Source organism: Tripterygium wilfordii, chromosome 6 (genome assembly GCF_013401445.1).
Source record: "Tripterygium wilfordii isolate XIE 37 chromosome 6, ASM1340144v1, whole genome shotgun sequence".
In the NCBI taxonomy this organism is placed as follows: Eukaryota; Viridiplantae; Streptophyta; class Magnoliopsida; order Celastrales; family Celastraceae; genus Tripterygium; species Tripterygium wilfordii.
This window is the reverse complement of record NC_052237.1, coordinates 11,046,514-11,066,658: the sequence shown is the minus strand read 5'-3', so window position 1 is coordinate 11,066,658 and position 20,145 is coordinate 11,046,514. Positions and strand designations below refer to the sequence as shown.

The 20,145-nt window shown below is 37.4% G+C and overlaps 3 protein-coding genes across 4 annotated transcripts; 2 read left to right on the top strand and 1 right to left on the bottom strand.

Moving 5' to 3' along the window:
- Positions 1–1,402: 1,402 nt before the first annotated feature.
- LOC120000450 (bZIP transcription factor 46-like) lies at positions 1,403–5,932 on the bottom strand. 2 transcript variants are annotated; one of them, XM_038848538.1, is made up of 6 exons: positions 5,755–5,931; positions 4,423–5,669; positions 3,478–3,549; positions 3,367–3,396; positions 1,886–1,988; positions 1,403–1,536 (listed from the first exon to the last, which is right to left on the bottom strand). In XM_038848538.1, exons 2-5 carry the CDS (start codon positions 5,566–5,568, stop codon positions 1,914–1,916), a joined length of 1,323 nt encoding a protein of 440 aa, XP_038704466.1. In that variant the 5' UTR covers positions 5,569–5,669; positions 5,755–5,931; the 3' UTR covers positions 1,403–1,536; positions 1,886–1,913. The 2 variants fall into 2 exon arrangements, 1 of the variants encoding a protein (XP_038704466.1); XR_005468626.1 differs by lacking the exon at positions 1,403–1,536 and adding an exon at positions 3,729–3,827 and having other exon boundaries at positions 1,949–1,988; positions 5,755–5,932.
- Positions 5,933–7,984: 2,052 nt separating this feature from the next.
- LOC120000505 (serine/threonine-protein kinase tricornered-like) lies at positions 7,985–14,979 on the top strand. The gene is made up of 12 exons (XM_038848601.1): positions 7,985–8,457; positions 8,598–8,772; positions 8,973–9,056; positions 10,075–10,316; positions 10,852–11,083; positions 11,255–11,419; positions 11,511–11,642; positions 11,961–12,074; positions 12,912–12,959; positions 13,664–13,742; positions 14,074–14,130; positions 14,578–14,979. Exons 1-12 carry the CDS (start codon positions 8,270–8,272, stop codon positions 14,649–14,651), a joined length of 1,590 nt encoding a protein of 529 aa, XP_038704529.1. The 5' UTR covers positions 7,985–8,269; the 3' UTR covers positions 14,652–14,979.
- A 1,237-nt stretch (positions 14,980–16,216) lies between these two features.
- LOC119999709 (cold-regulated protein 27-like) lies at positions 16,217–19,766 on the top strand. Its single transcript, XM_038847422.1, has 5 exons — positions 16,217–16,407; positions 17,494–17,691; positions 17,812–18,115; positions 18,864–18,976; positions 19,078–19,766. Exons 1-5 carry the CDS (start codon positions 16,303–16,305, stop codon positions 19,168–19,170), a joined length of 813 nt encoding a protein of 270 aa, XP_038703350.1. The 5' UTR covers positions 16,217–16,302; the 3' UTR covers positions 19,171–19,766.
- Positions 19,767–20,145: the final 379 nt, after the last annotated feature.

Genomic DNA, 20,145 nt, shown 5'->3' with positions numbered 1-20,145 from the left:
CAATGAATTCACGAGAATTTGAATTTTAATCAATATATCCGACATGACGTGATTTGGCATGCTGCCTTCCCTTCTTAATTGTGTCGAATAATAATCCAATTCAGTGCCGGAGAAGGCAACATGACAGCATGCGAGTAATTAAAATCATGAGTCATGACAGCCAAACAGAGTAATTAACACAACATATAAGATGGTTAGTTAATTATTAATTGTACCTGATGTTGTTATAAATCAAATACTCGTGATCTTTCACGTAAATTCAATGTAAACAATTCGATAAAGTATTATACGTTCTAGAACTAAGACCCACACAGTTTTCTTTTTAGAAGAGTTCGGACATCGACAACGGCTCGACCTGACAGTCTGCGAGAGGCCAAAAGTCGCAGTTAAGAGCAGATGACACTTGGGCTCAGCTCACTACAGAATCAGAATGTACGTGCACGCAGCTCCTGCAGCCACTTTCATGTTTTTTCTTCCAACACTGCCAACCTGTTCAACTGGTATCCAGATGTCAGCATCTCTGGTAGCTTAGCTTACTTTTTGTGATGAATTTTTAGAATTTAGAATTAGGAGGTTCAAGTGTCCAAGTCGTGTTGAGCTGGTTTTAGGAAATTTTCAATTTACAAAAATTACAAACCTACTTGGGACGTTAAGCTTTCAATTCATCATCATAGAACCGAATCCACCTCCAGTGAAGTGAAGGGAAGGGAACATTGTTGGATTTTCGTATCAGTTTCTTTGTCTGGATTTGACAGGGAAATTTAAAGTCTTGCCCCACCATGTTGTTTTTTTTTTTCATTCACTTCTGTTTTAAATCAACCTAATGCCCATGCTTTGATATCTAACCAACCCAATGCCACACAACGGGTTGGTTGGATCAAGATCTAGCGCAAACCTTTTAGAAATAATTGCGCTAGCTTATTCGAACAAGATTTTTTTATGTCCTGTGTCCGAAGAGATAATTAAATAGGTCATCTCTGAGTGGTTGCATCTACCTCACTCTCACTGTAACAAGACAATCTACCAACTGACAAAATAACAACATAGCTTAATGTACATCCAAAAGCTGATCACTGGAATGACACTACTAGGAGCTGGAAATGGAGGTGCATAACTGAAACAAAATACATAATAGGCCCAGGTAAACTTAAAACATTTAATGTTCATATCCTGGCCATAGATGCAGGTGATCATGTGACATCGTGGTGGCATTGCACTGGTGCAGCATTGAGATCATATGTTCGATTTCTAGAAACAGTGAAAGATGTCCTAGATTGCAGTGGTGCAACATTGAGATCATATGTTCAACGTCTTCTGGCAAAGCACCAGCATCTGAGCAATCACAGAAAATGCAAAGCACATGAAACGGCTTGATTCTCTTTTGAAGCTTAAATGGCTGCCTCTGAATTATGGAAGTGTTCCATGGGCTTTGCATTCTCCTTTATGCAATTTACATGGTTGGTCAGCTGCAGGTCTTGTAACTAGTGGGTCTTCTTCATCTTTGCCCTTCATTGATACGGTAGCAAGTTCAGGAACCTATAGATGTCAAATGGATCGAAAATCAGATACTCGGATCAATGAGCCAGAGAATGCAAGGGAAGATGGAGAGCTTCCTTCTTTACTTCAAGTTGCATCTGTTGGAAGCAATGATAAGCTTACTTCCTCAAAAGTATCTAATTTAGAACATTCCAGGCAACATATCTCCACTTAATAAGGCAAAATCACCAAGTTTCAGGAAGCATGATGATTTAGATCGCTTGTTGGATACTGATAGTGAAGTGGATGAACCCACACACGTTGAGGTAATCTAATGCTCGTAATCTAAAACTCTCATCTTAAATCTACAATGAACACATGATTGTCTAACATATGCACATCAACCTACCACGCATAATCTTGAAACCATAGAAACTTCACCATGGTCCACTCTGTGTCCGTCTCAAGCACCGTTTCTTACCTACCTGCTGCACATTCATCATCTCCATGACCTGCAACATCATGAAGCACAAGAAAATCCAAAGAACCCAGTTGTTATCAAATCATAAAAGTATTCAATGAAATTCCAATTATGTCTGTAAATACTAGAATGGAAAATTAAGCAAGACCAGACCTGATTATAAGAGAACTACCATATGAGGTGGTTGACCTTACTGACATTCATTGACTAAGTCTATCCAAGCGTAAGACATGACTTAAAGTAGTAAAAAAATATGGATTCAATAAGAGTTGATGAATGTATGATACTAAATAACTCGTGCACAAGGTTCCCGCACTGAGTAGGGTCGGAGAGCAAAAGACATGGCTTAAAGTAATAAGAAAATATATGAATATAATAAGAGTTGATGAAAGTATGAACTATGAGGTCGGGGACATGCAAGATGCATGGGGTAGGGTCGGGAAACAAAAGTCATGCGGACCTTACCTTCATATGATAATATATGGAGAGATTGTTCCTAGGAATTGAACATGTGGCCTCTAGGGTGCACCCATGCAACTTTACCACTGACCCACATGTTCGTTTGTATGATACTAGATAAAAATGAATGGTGAAAACAAAGATTCTGTTGATTTTCTCATGACTCATGTAGCCGACCCTAAACTTTTGGAATAAAAGCTCGAATGATTATGTTGACATAAGTGTGATGTTTTTTGTTTCACAATACTTGTCCACATCTACTATTAAAGAAGAGCCATATACAAGTCCTCTCAGCACAAATTTTCCAAGAAACTTCCAATTTTTAACTAGTTAAACCCCATAAACTTGAAACTAAAAAGAACATGTAACTTTTCCATCTGGCTGGTATTATTCCAAAAGTCAAAATTGTTTCTATTCAGCGAGGGCAGCAACTATATCAACATCATCTTTTTCCATACTTCAGATAAGCAAATTTGACATGGAATAATATTGGCATCACTACCAACTTGAAAATAAAATGTGAGAAGCGAAAAAGGAGGCCATAACTCATACTACACCTACTATTCTCAGAAGAATTACCACCGCCATTCTTTTACTTCTTATTTTCTCCGATCAGTCCCAAGCATTATTAATATACTTTAATTTATTCTACTTTAGCTCAAACTCGTGTTGAGTCCAGAGATTAATACTATTGGAGGAAGACCTTTTAAGGAGGCATTAATACTATTTGAGGAAGACCTTAGAATAACTTTGTTATGAGCATAAAATCTTCCAAAGTCTTTGTTCCACTAAGATGTTCCCCCCTCTGTATTTGTGTGTGAATGTGGAGTAGTAGGTCAACATATGGATAAACATAAAACCAGAACAGATGCAGAAGTGAGCTTATCATAATAAACTATTAGTCAGTGTCAAACTGTCAATAAGATCCCAAGAGGAAAGAAATGTAATACCTGATGTTTCTGCATTTCCATGATGCTTGCCTGTACAAAAGTGCAATCAGTGAACGTTTGCAATAGGAAAATGAATTGAAGGGAATTCGGTGTACTACAACTGAAATATACCTGTTTCTTCTGTAATTCTTGGTTCTCTTCTTTTAACTTGGCAATTTCAGCTTCCAATTCCATGGTGTAAGCCTGAATGGCCCACAAAGAAACTTTAGGGAAAACTATTCCACTTATCAAAACAAAAATTTCCATATACTCATCAAAATAAATTGTTTACTCAAACTTCACGTCGACCATGTTCTGAAGTTGAATTTGTAGGTTCACAACATCAACTAGACTTTATATTCCCTAATAATTTTTTCCATTACCTCATGATAAACTGGATCCATATAACTTCACATGACTTCCCTTCTCAAATCTTTCATCTCATGTCAGATTGCTAACAAATTACCATTCTGCGACATGATCTTTCACGATTTTATAAATGCATCAGAACAAAATTCAAATAGTTGTTAAAAATAGTAGGATCAAATATGCTAGCGAAAGTTAATTGCATGACAACATAATGAACTCTCTCTCTTTCTTGCAGACGCTTCTCTTGAAATGGAAACACAAATAAGAATACAACATTATAATTCTTTCCTCATCCCCCAGCCCCACTTTTTTGCTGCACTAAAAGATGTGTCTACATCCATATGAAAATCTCAAGCGTCATGAAATTGATGTCAAGAAGATAAAGTTCATGCATGCCAGCAGTGAACTTAACCTCCTATTGCATTTCTTATCCAGCAGCAGCACGGGACACGATTGCAGTTAGCTATAATGGTAATCTCATACAAATATATCAGCAGCAGGGAACAATCATGAAGTTTGAATACACCGCTAGTAGATGGTCATACACACATTCTTTCCGTTTTCAAGTTATTGACGTTTATTTTGTCGATTATAACATCCTCAATCACAAGGAACTATCAATTATTTACTGGTATACGCACAATAGACCAGGGGAAAAAACAAGAAACGAACAATGAAATCCAATGCCATATCTATGCATATATGCACCTGCTTACGAGCCCGTGACCTTGCAGCTGACTCTCTGTTCTTTATCATTCTCTTCTGTCTCCTTTCAATTACCTTCTCCACATCCCCATTTCTTCTCCTCCCCCTTAAACCTCCATTAAACACATAAGGAACCGGTGAAACCGAAGACGAATCATCATTACTCTTCCCAACCACATCCGAAGACAGCTGGTTTGAAGGAGAAGAAAGAGCCCCAACCCCAACCCCAACCCCTAAGCCCATCATCCTCCCCATACCTCCACCCTGGAGTCCAGTACCGTTCATCCCCTGATCCCCTAACCCCACAATCCCTCCCCTTATTCCAGGACTAGCCAAACCACTCTCAATATGCATCTGTGTCATGTAACCACCAACTGCTGGCTGCTTGGGAAATATTTGAGGTTTCTGTGGCTGCTGCTGATGCGACACTTGAGCCTCAGACAGCTGATTTTGATTTAATCTAACTCCATGCACATTCAAAGGCAAATTTGAAGACTGCATGGAAACCTGATTGTTACTACTACTACCATTATTATTACTCTCTGATGTCCGATTGCCCGTTAATCCTGTACCCCTACCCATCTGTTGTAATGCGATTCCATATTCAGAATTCTCATTCACTGTGCGCGACAAATCCCCAAAAAATACACCACTACCAACCTTACCGCCCATTTGAATATCTTCCCTGACAACCCCAGCTCTCACCAGAAACTCCTCCAAAGTCGTCTCTCCCAGAGTCTGCTGCCTCTGCGGGTAATTCGCTCCTACAGCCGCATTTCCATCTTTTCCGACACCACAATCCTTGGCTATATCTCTCCATACCTCATCGACGGCCTTCTGGCTCAGCGTTCGCGGCAGAGTGAGGGAGCCTTGGCGCTGGAGTTGCTGACCGTCTTGTCCTGCACTGGAGGTGGACGTCATGGTCATCGACTGTGTTTCCTCCGCTGTCCAGATCTTCTTCAGTAGCTCGTCCATGTTCATCGACCCAAAGTCATTGCCAAGGCAGCCGCCCATCGTGTTCTGGAATTCCTCGAAGGTCAGAGAATAGATCGACGGCTGCCGAGTCAACTGGAAATTTCCAAGAGGACGGTTCCCGCCTCCCTCACCGGCTGAATCGCCGGGCAGATCGTCACCGATGTTGTTGAACATTTTTATCCCAAGTGAAGTCAAATCTGTATAAAACAGTGTCAGAGCTGATTTATCACAAGAATCCCCTTCTCCACTGAAGCTAAATCTGACCGAACTGAAATCTGCATCGTCAAAGTGAAACAAAGCTATTAAAGCCTGAAAAATAATTTTGAAAAATCAAGATTAATTTAGCAAAATATTTAACACCTTCTCTTCGTTTCTTTTAGCAGAAGTTCCCAGTAATCCGCAGAAACATGAATTAGAACCTTAATCCATATCTTAGCGACGATAGAAACAGTGAAAACTAACAATTCAACCAAATAAGGATGAATAAAGATAATCCCTTCCTTTTTTTTTTTTGTCCGGTAATCCCTTCCCTTAACAATACTCGATTCTTCATTTTTCCAATTCAACCAAAGCCCTAAATGGTAAATATATTATTTTTTAGGGTTAATTATCCTTAGGTTAATATCACTTTTGTATATCCAAAGATAATAAGTGTTTCAATTTACACATTATTTAAAATGTTTCAATTTCGTCATCCAACGATAAAATTATTTCTCGGACATATTTTTCCACTTTGAGGTAGTCAAATTGCACATGTGGCAATCAATATTTGAACAGTCAACGTGCCATATGTGCAGTTTGACTACCCAAAAATGAGAAAATCTACCCGAAAGATCAAGTTAAAATAATTTTATCATTAGGTGATCAAATTGAAACATTTTAAACAATAGTGTGTAAATTGAAACACTAACTATCTTTCGGTATGCAAAAATTGTATTAACCCATTATACTTTTGATCACCAAAAGATAAAAACCGTTCATTTTTAACATCGAAATATTTTTTATTACAAAATCGTCACCCATTATTCCAAAATGAGACAAATGAATCCATCTTGATAGATTTCACACTGCCCGATCAAACTTTATGTTTATGTAGCATTTAGTCAACAAATTTTGCTTAATTGGCATTTTGACACATGATGTGACAATTCCACCTAAGTTTTCTATAAAAACAAATTAGTGACATGTCACTAAAATTTTTTTTTTTAAAAAAAACCTGATATTCTATCTTCCTCTCTACCATCAACTATCTCTCCTAAAGGGCTAAAACTTCATTTTCTCTTTCTTACTTCTCCTCTCTCTAACCGTCGGCATGGCCATCACTCAGACCAACCTCCAGCAATTACGTCGCCGCCTTCCTCCCCGCACCAAAATCCACGCCTCCGTCGACTACTTTGTCACCGTCAGATTCAAAGGGGAAAGATTGGGTTCATTGCCCGCATCTTATCCTCCATTGCCAACGCTTCAAAGCTTGAAGACAAAAGGTCATAAAATTGAACTGCTTTATCAATGATTTCTATACAAAATCACACCCATTATAAAAACAAAGAAATAGGAGAAGGAAGCTAATTCTGGATCCGAAGAATAGGACCAATGAAGCTAATTTTGGATCGGGAGAAGGGACTATTCCCTTTGCTATGCGAGTATCCTAGGCATTGACCTTGAAAATCATTTGCTAATTCGTAGATTTGTACGTGAAGCTCTGCGCATAGCTTTTCTGATTTTGATTATTAGAGAGAAAAAGGAGAGAGAGAGAGTTGCAGAGAAGTAGAGAGTCGGTGATAAAAGAGAGAAAAGTTTTAGAGAGAGAAAGGAGAGAGAAGGGAGGGGGAGAGTTGCATAAAAGAGTTTTTTTTAATTTTTTTAATAGGAGGTAAAAACACATATGCATACACATTAACACTTTAATGTTATAATAGTTGATCATATGTCAAATCAGCTTTGACCTTGTTTATTACTCTAACAATTTTGATTGAATCCTTTAAATGTCTCATTTTGAATCAATGAGTGACGATTTTATAATAAAATTTTTTTCGATATTTAAAATAAACGAGGTTTATATTTCGATGACGAAAAGTATAATTAATCTTATTTTTTATGCAGTTAGGTAACTGCCAAAGAGGCAAGTAAAGACAAAATCCCATTCAACCGAAACCCAGCGCATATTGGAAATGTAAAGCATTGGCCACGTGCTAGGCACAGACGGATCACACGAGAGCTTTAGGACCCACGTCCACGTTAATAAATTTGGATCCGAAACTTGCACACTGCCTTATCTGACGTCTTGGACCCAAAACCATGGAACTTCCGTAAGACTAGAAGTCAATTTAGCTTGTCCTCCAAAGCTCACGCGCCCATATCACTACAGCAGTCGTCATTTTAGTCCCACCTCACCAATCATTGTGCAGCGTGATGTGAAATTACATTATCAGCGCGTGGTAGAATTCTTTCCATAGATCTCCGCCGACACTAGAGAGTCGCCAAAGCCAAAGCCAAAAGTCGGATGAAATGATTTTAAATGCTTCAGAGAGTCCAGAGGGGACAACGATGGCGTTGATGACACTCAATTCCCCAGAAAAAAAAAAAAAGAAAAAAAAAAACCAGATTTAAATCCAAAAGGTAGAAATTAAACCACAACGGAAAGGCTTCTTACTGTGTATTATAAATACACGGAATGATGAATACATGCCAGTTCATGTTTCTGCGACTCTTATTTATCTCTCTCGGTCATTTTCTCGAACACTGACAGCTCTCAGATCTCTCTTCGAAATTATGAGGCTCCAAGCTAGCGAAAGCTCCATATAATGCTTCTCCGCTTTAGTTTTGTTCTCTGATTGAGTTGTTTCTGGTGGTGAAAGTTTGATCTGATTTGGAGATGGACGGCAGCGATGAGACGGCGCGATTGGGGGCTTTGAACGTGAAGCCGGATCGGAACGGCTTTGATTCGGCCCCCGACGTCTCCGTTTCATCGCCGGTCACGAGACAGAAATCTGCTGCCGCAAAACAGTTTATAGAGAATCATTACAAGAATTATTTGCAAGGATTGCACGAGCGTAAAGAGAGGTATGTGAAATCTGATCTTAGTTTCCTTGCTTTCTCTTAAAACTGCACACTGTATTTTTTGTAATACTGATACTGACGGTGAAATCTGAATTTCTTTTTCTCCTTTTTACAACAATTAATGTAGTTTCCATATGTTTCAGGCGGCGAGCACTTGAAAGGAAAGTGCAGGAAGCTCAGATATCTAGTGAGGAACAAGAAGTTATGCTGAGGAATTTAGAGCGCAGAGAAACTGAGTATATGAGGTTCCAAAGACGTAAAGTTGGAATTGATGACTTTGAACAGTTGACAATCATTGGTAAAGGAGCATTTGGTGAGGTATGTGATTTTCCAGCCTTGATAGCTTTATTCATTAGCTTTAATGTCAGTATATCTCTTTTGGCGATGCTGTAAGCTAGTGTTTATATTAAGGTTCTTATCTGTGCATTGTCGTATGAACTCTTTTAAAGCAGCTTTAACATTTTTTTTCCATGAAATGAAAGGTAGTTTACACTATTTTTTATTTTTGACACTTGCAGGTTAGATTATGTCGTGCTAGGGGTACAGGAGAGATTTTTGCCATGAAGAAGTTGAAGAAATCAGAGATGCTTAGCCGTGGGCAGGTGATTTCTCCATGACCAATTGTTGCGATTAAGATCGTAACTTGGGATCAACTAGAGAGGATACAAAATCTTTTCTAAGTTGATCAATTTTGTAGGTTATTAGAGGTATCCTTGGCCTCCTCGAAAGATTGGTTCGGGGTATTAACTTCTTGATACTTTTATTCATTAGTGTGATCGAGGATATGTATGAAGGAGCTATAAGAGTGTTAAGACTAATGGAGGAGTTACATGTAATGAGTACATAATCGATCTGTGCTACCCTATGAATTGATGTAGTCAAGAACAAATAAAAAATACCCGAGTGTACTTTTAATAGAGATTATGAAACTACAGTGGTGAGAAAGCCTCAAATGAATACATGAAGTTCAGACAATCATGTACAGTGTTAATACAGATGTTAGAAACTTAGAATTGGCTATGAAGTTGCAATATTTGTGATATTTCTCAACACATTCATTTATTGCTATGTTGTTTCATTCAGTTGAAATCTAAGCTGAACTGTATTATTTATCCCGCAAGTGATCCAAAATATAATCTCTTTAGCAGCAAGAGAAAAAACAAGAGGCTTGATGGGGCAAATGATCGTGATTTCTTTTAAGTTTATGGATGGTTTAGGCCTTTTTAGTTGCGTAACTGACTGTAAGCTTGCCTAATCGTTGAAATGGTTCATGAGTTGCACTCACTTAAATGTATTTTATTTCCTAATTAAGATTTTGTTGTATTCCATGACGTTGACTACATATACGCTGATGATTAAGGTAATTAAGTTAAAACTAACACCCAAAAAATCGTGGCAATATCCTATGGAGAATGTGGCCATCATAAATAACAATTGACTAACTGTCGTGTTGAAATATTTAATCTTACTCAACAATGCCAATGTTATTTTATTTTGATTTGCTATCTAGTTGACAATTCATAGTCATATTTAAGTCATCAAATTTTTTAGTAACTTGTGTTTGCTTTCCTTTTGCATGATGGCATATAACTCTTATCTGTCTCCAATTCTCAATTGAAGGTTGAGCATGTCCGTTCTGAGAGGAACTTACTAGCAGAAGTTGATAGTCGATGCATTGTTAAACTTTTCTACTCTTTTCAAGATTCTGATTTTCTATACCTTATCATGGAGTACTTACCTGGTGGGGACATTATGACATTATTGATGAGAGAAGACATTCTTTCTGAAGATGTTGCTCGTTTTTACATAGCAGAGAGCATTCTAGCAATCCATTCAATTCATCAGCACAGTTATATACACAGGTAGGAAGCATAAGTATTATATAGGCGTATTATGCAAGTTTATGCAATTAGAAACAACGGTGCACCATTTTCTTTTTCTTTTTTGGTCTGAATTTCCATAAGCATTTTTTATTTACGGGTGAAGAAAAATAATTTCTTGAGGAGGCAGAACAATAGGAATCTATAATGCCAGCAAGGGTCTCTTGGCCTGGTGTGGCCCAAGCAGAAATTGCATATCAAAGTCTGCGTGGATTGGACTGGAAAGCCAATAGTTTGTATAACTTGTGGCACATGCTTTTCGCAGTTGTACAAGATTTTTGGAATATTTCACAAGAATTTTCTAAACTACTCTCAGCCCTTCCGTTCTCTCTCTCTCTCTCTCTTGCTTTTCAGAACAAAAAAAGAGATAATTTCTATATGATCAATTATGTTTCTTCATTTGAAGCACAAAGATCAGAAATGACCAGAGAGCTTCCCCTTTACATCCCCAAACCCCAGCCAAGCTCTCAGAAAATTCGTTTCTGTTATTTTTACTCTTGCCATTTTCTGCTTGTAGGGACATAAAACCAGATAACCTCATACTGGATAAGAATGGCCATTTAAAGCTCTCGGATTTTGGGTTGTGTAAGCCCCTGGATGACAAGTATTCAACAATTTTCCTGGACAATGAAGACATTACTACCCTGGAATCGACAGTTGAATTTGAAGGACAAGCTGGAAGTGATAGAGCCCCTTGGATGATGCCAAAAGAGCAGCTACAGCAATGGAAACGTAATCGCCGTGCATTGGTATAAAATTTGTGCTCTTTCACTGAATTCTGAGATGTTATTTGTAGTGAAATGGATCAGCGTATCAAGCACCAACTTCCTTTAATATATTGATTGCCTGAATTCGCTGATTTATACTACAAGACCAATATATTTTTTGCATGATTCAAAGCTACCATATATAATCTGCAGGCTTATTCCACTGTTGGGACTCTTGATTATATGGCACCTGAAGTATTGCTAAAAAAGGGGTATGGAATGGAGTGTGATTGGTGGTCTCTCGGGGCAATTGTGTATGAGATGCTCATTGGCTATCCTCCATTCTGTTCTGATGATCCAAGAATCACCTGCCGCAAGGTGGCATATAACTTGTTTTTCTTTTTTCTTTTTTTTTTCCTCTGTCATTAGCATGGTTCATATTTGCTGAAAACAGTCTTTTGTGTATTAGATAGTCAATTGGAGAACCTGCTTGAAATTTCCAGATGAACTAAAAATATCAGCTGAAGCTAAGGATCTAATTTGCCACCTTCTCTGTGATGTTGAGACAAGGCTGGGCACCAGAGGAGTTGACGAATTAAAGGTAAGGACTGTTCCAAGACAAAAAAAAAAGAGAGAAAAAAAAAAGAAAGAGAAGCAGCATGTGTTGTTACAAGTACCATGTCAAGCTTAAGAAACTTTGTCTACAATTTAATTATGCAGCCATTTAGCCTGTACAAGAGGTCAAAGCTAGCAATCTCAGTGATACAGTTATAATTACCTTCATGGTGCTCCTATTTGTAGCTAAATACACACCTCTTGGTAGTAGAACATTAAAATTGCAATCGTCAACTGTGCCTTCATGATGTATGGTCTCTGTTAGTTTAGTTAGTACTCTCTTCTAAGTTAATCTTCTTTTCAGGCACATCCATGGCTCAGAAGTATTCAATGGGACAAGCTGTATGAAATGGAAGCTGCATATAAGCCTAAAGTCAGTGGAGACTTAGACACACAGAATTTTGAGAAGTTTCCTGATGTGAGTACTTTGATGATTGATGTGAACTAGATGTACATTGATATGGCGAGCATTATATCCTTGCAAGTTCATTCTCAATTAACTAAATATTGTTTGTGTTTGAGAGTTAGGGATACCAACTTAACATGCAGAGCATGTCATTTCCACTTCCCCATTCCATGTTTGTTGAAACAAACCATTGTTTTTTACCTCACGGGAGAACATGTGGTCCAGTGGTAGAGTTGCAGGGGTGCAACCTAGAAGTCACAGGGTCAATTCTTGGAAACCACCTCTCCACATATTATGTGGGGGTAAGTTCTAAGTACATCGTGTCTGTCCCTAACACCGCCCACTATGGGAGCCTTGTGCATGGGGCTGTTTACTTGTTTACCCTTTTACAGTTTGTAAAATGTCTTCCTTGCTTTTGACCATGCAAAGTAGTGCCTTCGTTCTGAACCATATATATTGCTCGGCCATCATGGTTTTTTCTGATATCAAGAAAAGCACCTCCGCAATCCTGTCCTCCCTCAACAGCCACTAGCATTTGATTCATAAGTCACAATATAAACTGCTCGAGAGTATTGGATGAGGTCTTGAGCAGTAGTAAAAATGTTCCCAAAGTTTGTTAGGTATTAAATCTCTTTTAGATTAGTAATTTCTCTCACTTGTTTATTGAGATTTATGGAGGATTGTATATAGTTTTGAGTGACCATCACTATAATTTCATATTTCTTTGTCAACTTTCAAATAAGTTTTTCTTCCTACATTTGTTTTATAGTAATGATGAGCAGTATTGCCTAAAGCCTTAGTCATTGCCAAAACTTTAAAACTAACAGTAAACATTTTGCATTCTCGCAGGTGGAAGGTCCACCATCCACAGCACCAACAGTGGGACCTTGGAGGAAGGTAATGACTTGTTGTAACTTTGTTTATTCTTTGCTTAGAAAGTTCTCTCAGAAAGTGTTTATCAAACTGTGATAGCGCTTGTCATTTGTTGGGTTTATGGTGATATGGTATGCCTAGTCCATATAACGTACTGTAATACTGAATGAGGAAAAGTTGTGACTGATTGATAATCTATTTAGGGTTTTTGAATGAACAATGCGATGCATCAATAATATTTGGATAGGCAAATATTAAATGGTCAACCCAAACAAATATTCCTGCACAAATTACCTCATAATTTTCAATTCCATCCACCTGTTTTTTTTTTCCCTCCCCTTCTGTATGCTAACATTTCCTTTGTCCGTTGTATGTGATAATTTAACTTACAAAATGATAACTCCAAGTAAACTGCCATGTACTCTTTTTTTATTTGCAGCCGGTATCCTTTTTCTTCTACTTTGGGAAGGGATATCAGCTCGGAAATGTGCATATTCAGTTTAACATTTAGGACCATTTGTCCAAATTTTAGTGTGATGATGTATCCTTGTAGCATTATATTATTGTATTGGGAGGTAGCAAATATTCACTGAACCAGTCTTTCACTAGTTTTTGAGAGTTGGTTTTCCATGTGACAGTCCTCAGTTATGCACATAGATCAATGTACTCTCATTTTTCGCGTTGTCTTTCTTCACATTGATGTTTTTATGCTTGCTTGTTTATGGCAGATGTTGACATCAAAAGATACCAATTTCATAGGATACACTTTTAAGAAATCAGACATCTTCAACTCACTGGAAAGTACAGGTGTGCACTAGTCTTGGAGTTTGATATCCTTTACTTTGATTTATTTCCAAATTCCTTACTCTACAATGTTAAATTGTCTTGGTATATAATCTTAAACTTGAGAAAGGTTTCTGACCCCAGCTTAGTGAAAAAAAAATCATAAGAAGGAAGCGCACTGGCAACTTAGTTACCCCAGATGTGCTGTGTTTTTTTTCATTGCTTTAGTTACTTTCTTTTGTGGCAAATGGTAGTTGACTTGTTGGATTACTTCCAAGTATTAAACTTAAACACATCACAAGAATCCTCTATCATAGAAGAGCAACACTCATTGATTTTAGATGCTGCATTGCAGGTACAGACATGAGATCAAATGGACCTTCAAAGGCGCCATCTTTAATTTCATTGCTAGGTATTATTTGTTTACTTTTCCTTTATAAAGCTTATTTGGGTGTTAATATGGAGTTGCTGTAAAATACGCATGCAGGATAAAGATAATCCTTTGATTTTCCCATTAAGGACGTGGTAACTAGATTTGTTACGTCTCGAGGAGTTCTTCTGATAATTGCTTCCTCAAAATTATTGATCTCAAGCACCATTCGTACACTTTCCCAGTATAATTACTTTCACTTGATGTCCAATAAGATTGTGTAATATGTATCAAAGCTTCAGTTGCTACAATCTTGCTCATTTTCTGTGTCATCCTTTCACTTTCACCAGCGGTTTACTTTTCATCTTTATTATTTTTTAGGAGTTAAAATTATGTTCTTCCCACCATAAGAGTCAAATACAGAAAACAACTAGTTCAAGCTAACTCATTAAGCTTAATTTAATATTCTCTGGTTTTCTGCTGATGTAGGTCGGATTGACCTCCAAGAACCTGTGATATCAGAAGGTGAGCAGAAACTGGATTTAGCACTTCCACTGGAGTAGGTTTTCCTCGTCTGTTCGCTGCAACAATCTGCCACCAAAGAATTATACAAAACTGGATTCTAGATTAATTTTTTGTCCGACGAGATGGATAAGGTGAGATTAAGAGTTGCTGTGGCCTGCATTCTTTGTTTCTTCTCCGAAAATAGATGTACGTGTGACAATTTTAAAGCCAAAAATATACCCGAATTTGTATCTTGACAGAATTTTTCTTCACTCTACATAGTGTTCCAGTTTCAGGAATCGAAAATTGTGTTCGAGCTACACAATTCCTTATCCTGTGTATTTTTCATATTAAAAGGAAATCCGCTAGGCAATTTTGTTTGTTAAAGTGGTACATTTTCTTTAACTCTGTTGCATTTCTTATTCTGCAATATAAATTGTGTTGGAGATGAGCGTCAGCACAATACATGGACCGAAAGTCACGAAATCTAACCAAATTACTATAATGAAACAAATTGCAATTTTTAAGTTGCAACATTTGAACTCTCCATGGATGACTGGAATGGAAAAATGACAAATTAAAGGGTCATTGATATTTCCCCGCAATTGAGCTTTTGTTGGGGTAATGGCCCGGGCCCATCAAGTCACTCCTGATCTTTGCTAGCCTCGCCCAAAATTTGTCTGGTGTAAATATAAGGGTCGGTTTGGTAAGGCCTTTTTAATAGCATTTATAAATGCTACCTCCCATCCAAACAGATGTTTTCGAGTTTCGGTACATAATTCAAGACATTTTTTAGCAGCATTTTCTACTACTATTCACATGCTACTTGCTGGAACCATTTCAGTAACCAAAGATGGTATTGTCCCCATGACTTTGATTTATTTCGATTATACCCTCAAATGTACACTTAAGTCATCGAGCAGAAATAGTGTTATTATAAAATATCTTTCATTTAATAAATAAATTAGCTGTTATTAAAACTTTAATTAATTTATAATTGATTAAGTATCTTTAATTTATTATATAAATTATATATATTAATCTTTACAATTGGATACATGTATATTTGTCAATTACAATTAATATGCATAATACCTCTACACATAATTTATCAGAACATGCCACACAACAAAAATGTTATCAGCAAAAATTCAACCAAACACTACACAACATTCAAGCAACATCTACTATTAAAATTATCCAACATTTCTACTATCATTATTTCTATTGATATATCTGCTATCATTATTTCTATTAATATATTTGTTACATTTCTACTATCGGACCCAAACTCTAGAAGATATTTTTTTTTCTGGAAAATCTAGAAGATTTTGGACTCCGCCGAAGGTCCACGTGAAAAGCGCGCCAAGAGCGGCTTTACTATAGGCTGTTGCTATATTTAGTAGTTACTATATTTAACTAAAAAGGTTAAACAATGGTCAGAGTTGTAGGTATCGCCACGTACTCAAGTAAAAACAAGATATTTTGTATCCCCAATTAAATATCCGCTCCTCGCCTCCTCCTTCCCCTAATACGTTGACGTGGCGAGATGCCGGTCCCATGACACGTGGAAAAGCGGTGACAACTGTGACGTTTCTTTTTTGACCCCACCCAAACTCCATCTCCACTTCACATTTTTTAGTTTCCTTGAACAAACTCTCTCTCTCTCTCAAATCTTCTCTGGAATTGTCGTCGAATTCCAGCAATCAGATGGAGAACTTCAGGAGAATTGAGAGCCCGAAGGATTCAGCGACATCGGAGTCAAGTGCGATCGAGTCGAGCGAGCTTTCTCTGCAGGAAGAGACAGCAAGCATGGTATAATTCTTAACGTTTTCCTCTTTCTTTACTTTTTTTTTTCCCGAATAGTTAATCTGCTTCTAGATGTTCTTGATCCGGTCTTTTGGTTTGTGAGAAATATTTGTAGTTTTAGTTGGTGAAGAAGGAAAAAAAAATAGAAGAACAATGGTTGCGAAGAATCATAATCACACTTTTGATTTTGTTTGTTTTTATTTAGGCTCGGTGGAGATGTGTGTTAATGTTTAATTTAGGGTTTCCCCAGGTTCTTTGTTTGATGATGTGATTTAGAATTGTTCTTCAGAGAATTGTTAGGGCATCGTCTTTGTTAGTATCTTATTCATATTCGTGTGTTGATGTTGTGATTTAGAATCAATGGAAACATCATTGTAATAAGGTGTTTTGTTATATATTGCTTATTTTCTATCTTCATCTGATGGAGATGCTCAAATATTTTTCCAGTGCGAGTACTTATGTTTTAGAGACAATGCATCTCTTGTTGTTTAGATTGGTCGCATGTTTATCTTAAGATTGAATTTGGCATTGCTAATATTCACACGTCTGCTTGTTTGAGCTAATTCTTACACCGTTATTGTGACCCAAAGAAAAAAGAGCAGAGATTGTGTGAAAAATATGCAGTGCCATGACTAAATATCAGCAGTAACAATAACAGGGCTTGAGAAAATTAAGCCATGATGGGAAGACCATGGCCTCGATCGACACTGCTATATTCCATCATTTCATAGGGACCTATGCCACTGTTTCAAAATAATATGTTGCCTCAAAGGAAATTGTTGGCATGTTATCTCCGACTGATTGCGTTGATTTAAAGTCAAATGTCCGGATTTGGTGATTGTGGTGGTGTATGTTTTTCTGTTTCATGTTTCTATTGTGTTTCATCTTCTTTTTCATTTGGCAATAAGGTATTGAGACTACAAGCTCACAAGTCTTCCTCCTTGAATTTGTTCTTGTATGATTACAAATTCATTCATATAATGTGAGTCCTCGAAATAGATTGCTGTCTCGTTCCTACCTTAATATGAAATGATTGAGTTGCAATGGTAATTTTGTGTCCACTGGCTGATCACAATTTGTTTTACATATCAGGATCCCCCTATGGCAGAATCTCTCCCTACAGAATGGACAAATGAGAAGCATAGTATGTATCTTAAATTTATGGAAGCATCATTTGTGGACCAGTTGTATACTTCTACGGATCTTCTTGGTAGGCACTCTGCAAAGGGGAAGTCAGATCTGAAATTGCCTCGCCAACGATATTCTGACAACCCTGCCTCTTCTGGCCAGGTCAAAAAGCAACTCTCTGCTGTTTAATGTGCTTCATAAACCTATCTGTCTATTTGTTTCTATTTATTTATAGATGTGTTAAATCATTGTTCATTATGCTCCTATCTACTTGTATTCCAGTTTAAGGTTTTTCGCGGTGGCTGCTGGCAGAAGATGAACTTTGAAAGACCTGAACCTCCACAATCTGTACCAGAAGAGTCTCATGGTTTTTTGGCAAGTCCATGGATCCGGCACTTTAGTCAAGTATGCGAGCCTGAAGTTCTAGCATCTCCCAATATCCTAGAAAGTAGTGCGTCAGAAAGACTAGCAGTCAACTTGAGTGGCGAGAAAGAAATGCTCGGTGCATCAGATACTAATTTACAGCAGCCTCATGCGTGCCTCTACTCTCATCCATGTCATATTGATCTGGTTGGCAGCGTTACAGGTGCTCTCAGCTATATTTAGGCGTGTTTCCTTGAATAGTTTCTTTATCTTTGTGTTGGAAATGATTATTTGTTTTTTCATATGCTGTTCAAACATGCTAAAACTTCCATCCAGTATATATGTTGGCCGATTCCTACAGAAGAAAGATGAATGTTTACTTGATGCATTTTTCCAACTGAATAGAGTTTCCGTAACTGCTTTGGTTGTTGAAGCCATGGTTGTTTCCCCTATTTAAATTGTTTTAGATTTGAATTAAATTTTTTAGTACCATTCTTCTATTTCCTTCCACTTGTTTTGAGTAACACATGGATATTATGAAGATGGATGCACAAGGTGCAGTCAGATAAAAGTTTTCCTAGATTATGGTAATATGTCAGGGATATCCAGGTAAGACAATATTGATGTGATCAGTCTCTAGGGGTATCTATCAATCAGTAGTTGTTTATCATTGTTCCTTTCTATTGTATAAACAGCAATATGGTTTATGGTTTGTAAAATTTAGATTTTTTAAAAAATGCAATTGAAATTGCTGAATTACGTTGGTGCATACACGTACATGGTGCCTTTGCTATTGAAACTTTGGAATTTTCTCTTGGTGCAATTAGTGAATGATGATCCGTTTTCTATGCCATGCATATTTGGGTGGTTTGTGGTCATAACTACTTTGAGTGCAGCCAGTTTAAGGCAGAAAAGGAATGAAAATATTGAGTCTTAGCTGCAAAAATTAATTTATCATTTTAATCTTTCAGAAGTGTCAGATCAGAACTTTGTTGATAAAGATACCAGAGGTGAAAAGCAAAGGAGTAAGTGCAGTTCAAAACGGATGAGAACTCCTAGTACCAATACTTTGAGCAACGATCAGGTGCTGCTCATGATTGATTTATTAGCATTTGCTACATGCAAGATGATGATATCAGTGATCATATAATTCTTAAACTCTCCCTCTCTCATATTCTTTTGTAGGTTGTTCCGCATACCCAACCTTCTGTAACAGAAGCTAGGACCAAGAAGTATGTTTCTCAGGCTAAGCACAGAACTTCAACTGCCGAGGGATGATTTGCAATGAGAACAATGACATTGTGGAACCCAAGCCAGAGAGGTTAGTTGGGTAGGGCTCTAAATGTTATTTTGGATGACTTGTGCCTGGGTTCTTGGTTTGAGAGAGAAATTTGGGAGATTCTTGCTGGCAGAGTCTGTTTTCTGTAGCAACAGAAAGAACAGCTGCAACCTCAATTGTTAATGTGGCAGCTAGAAGTTGAATCCTTGTTGCTTTATATATATATAGTGGTTTTTCCTCGTCTTTGGTTGTATTATTAATAGCATGCTAAAGTAATGATGTATCGACTTGAGGTTCAATGTGTTGCTTGTGTATACTGCAATTGTATTTCAGTATTATTAATAGCATGCTAAAGAAATGATGTATTGGCTTGAGTCGAGGGAGGAGATTCTGGAGGCGCACCGGTTGGCCGAGGAGAGGATGAAGGGACAAGCTGAGGATGAATATGATGCAGACGACCTCACTCAAATCATTCGTCCGAGTGAATATATTTGGTAATAATTTGTGTTCAATTGCTAGCTTTTTGTTGTTTGGTAGGTTTGGTTCTAAAGTGTTCATAACATTTAGGTGCTCTAATGTATACTAATTAAATTTCATATACAGATTATCCACATAATTTAGATTTGAAATTTAGGTTCCCTATTTTGATCTTAAAAGTTTCCGTCACATAAGAAACTAGTGATGAACCCTCGCGTTGCGTGGGTGTTATTTATTTGTAACTCCGAAGGTGAGGCTTTGAAGTTGTTTTCGATTAAAAGCTTTATAGTGTTTGTTTATAGAGAAATATAGAATCCAACTTGTCTAAATTCCAATGATTATCGTAGATGCACTGGTGCAGTTGATATTCCAATGTGTCTGAATTTCTGTCTTCGTTATCATATCAGAGCAATCACTCAATTTCCCATCGATGAAAAGAGGGAATATGGTGTGGAAAATTATCTATAGAAATGATGAGAGAAAGTAGAGAGGAAAAT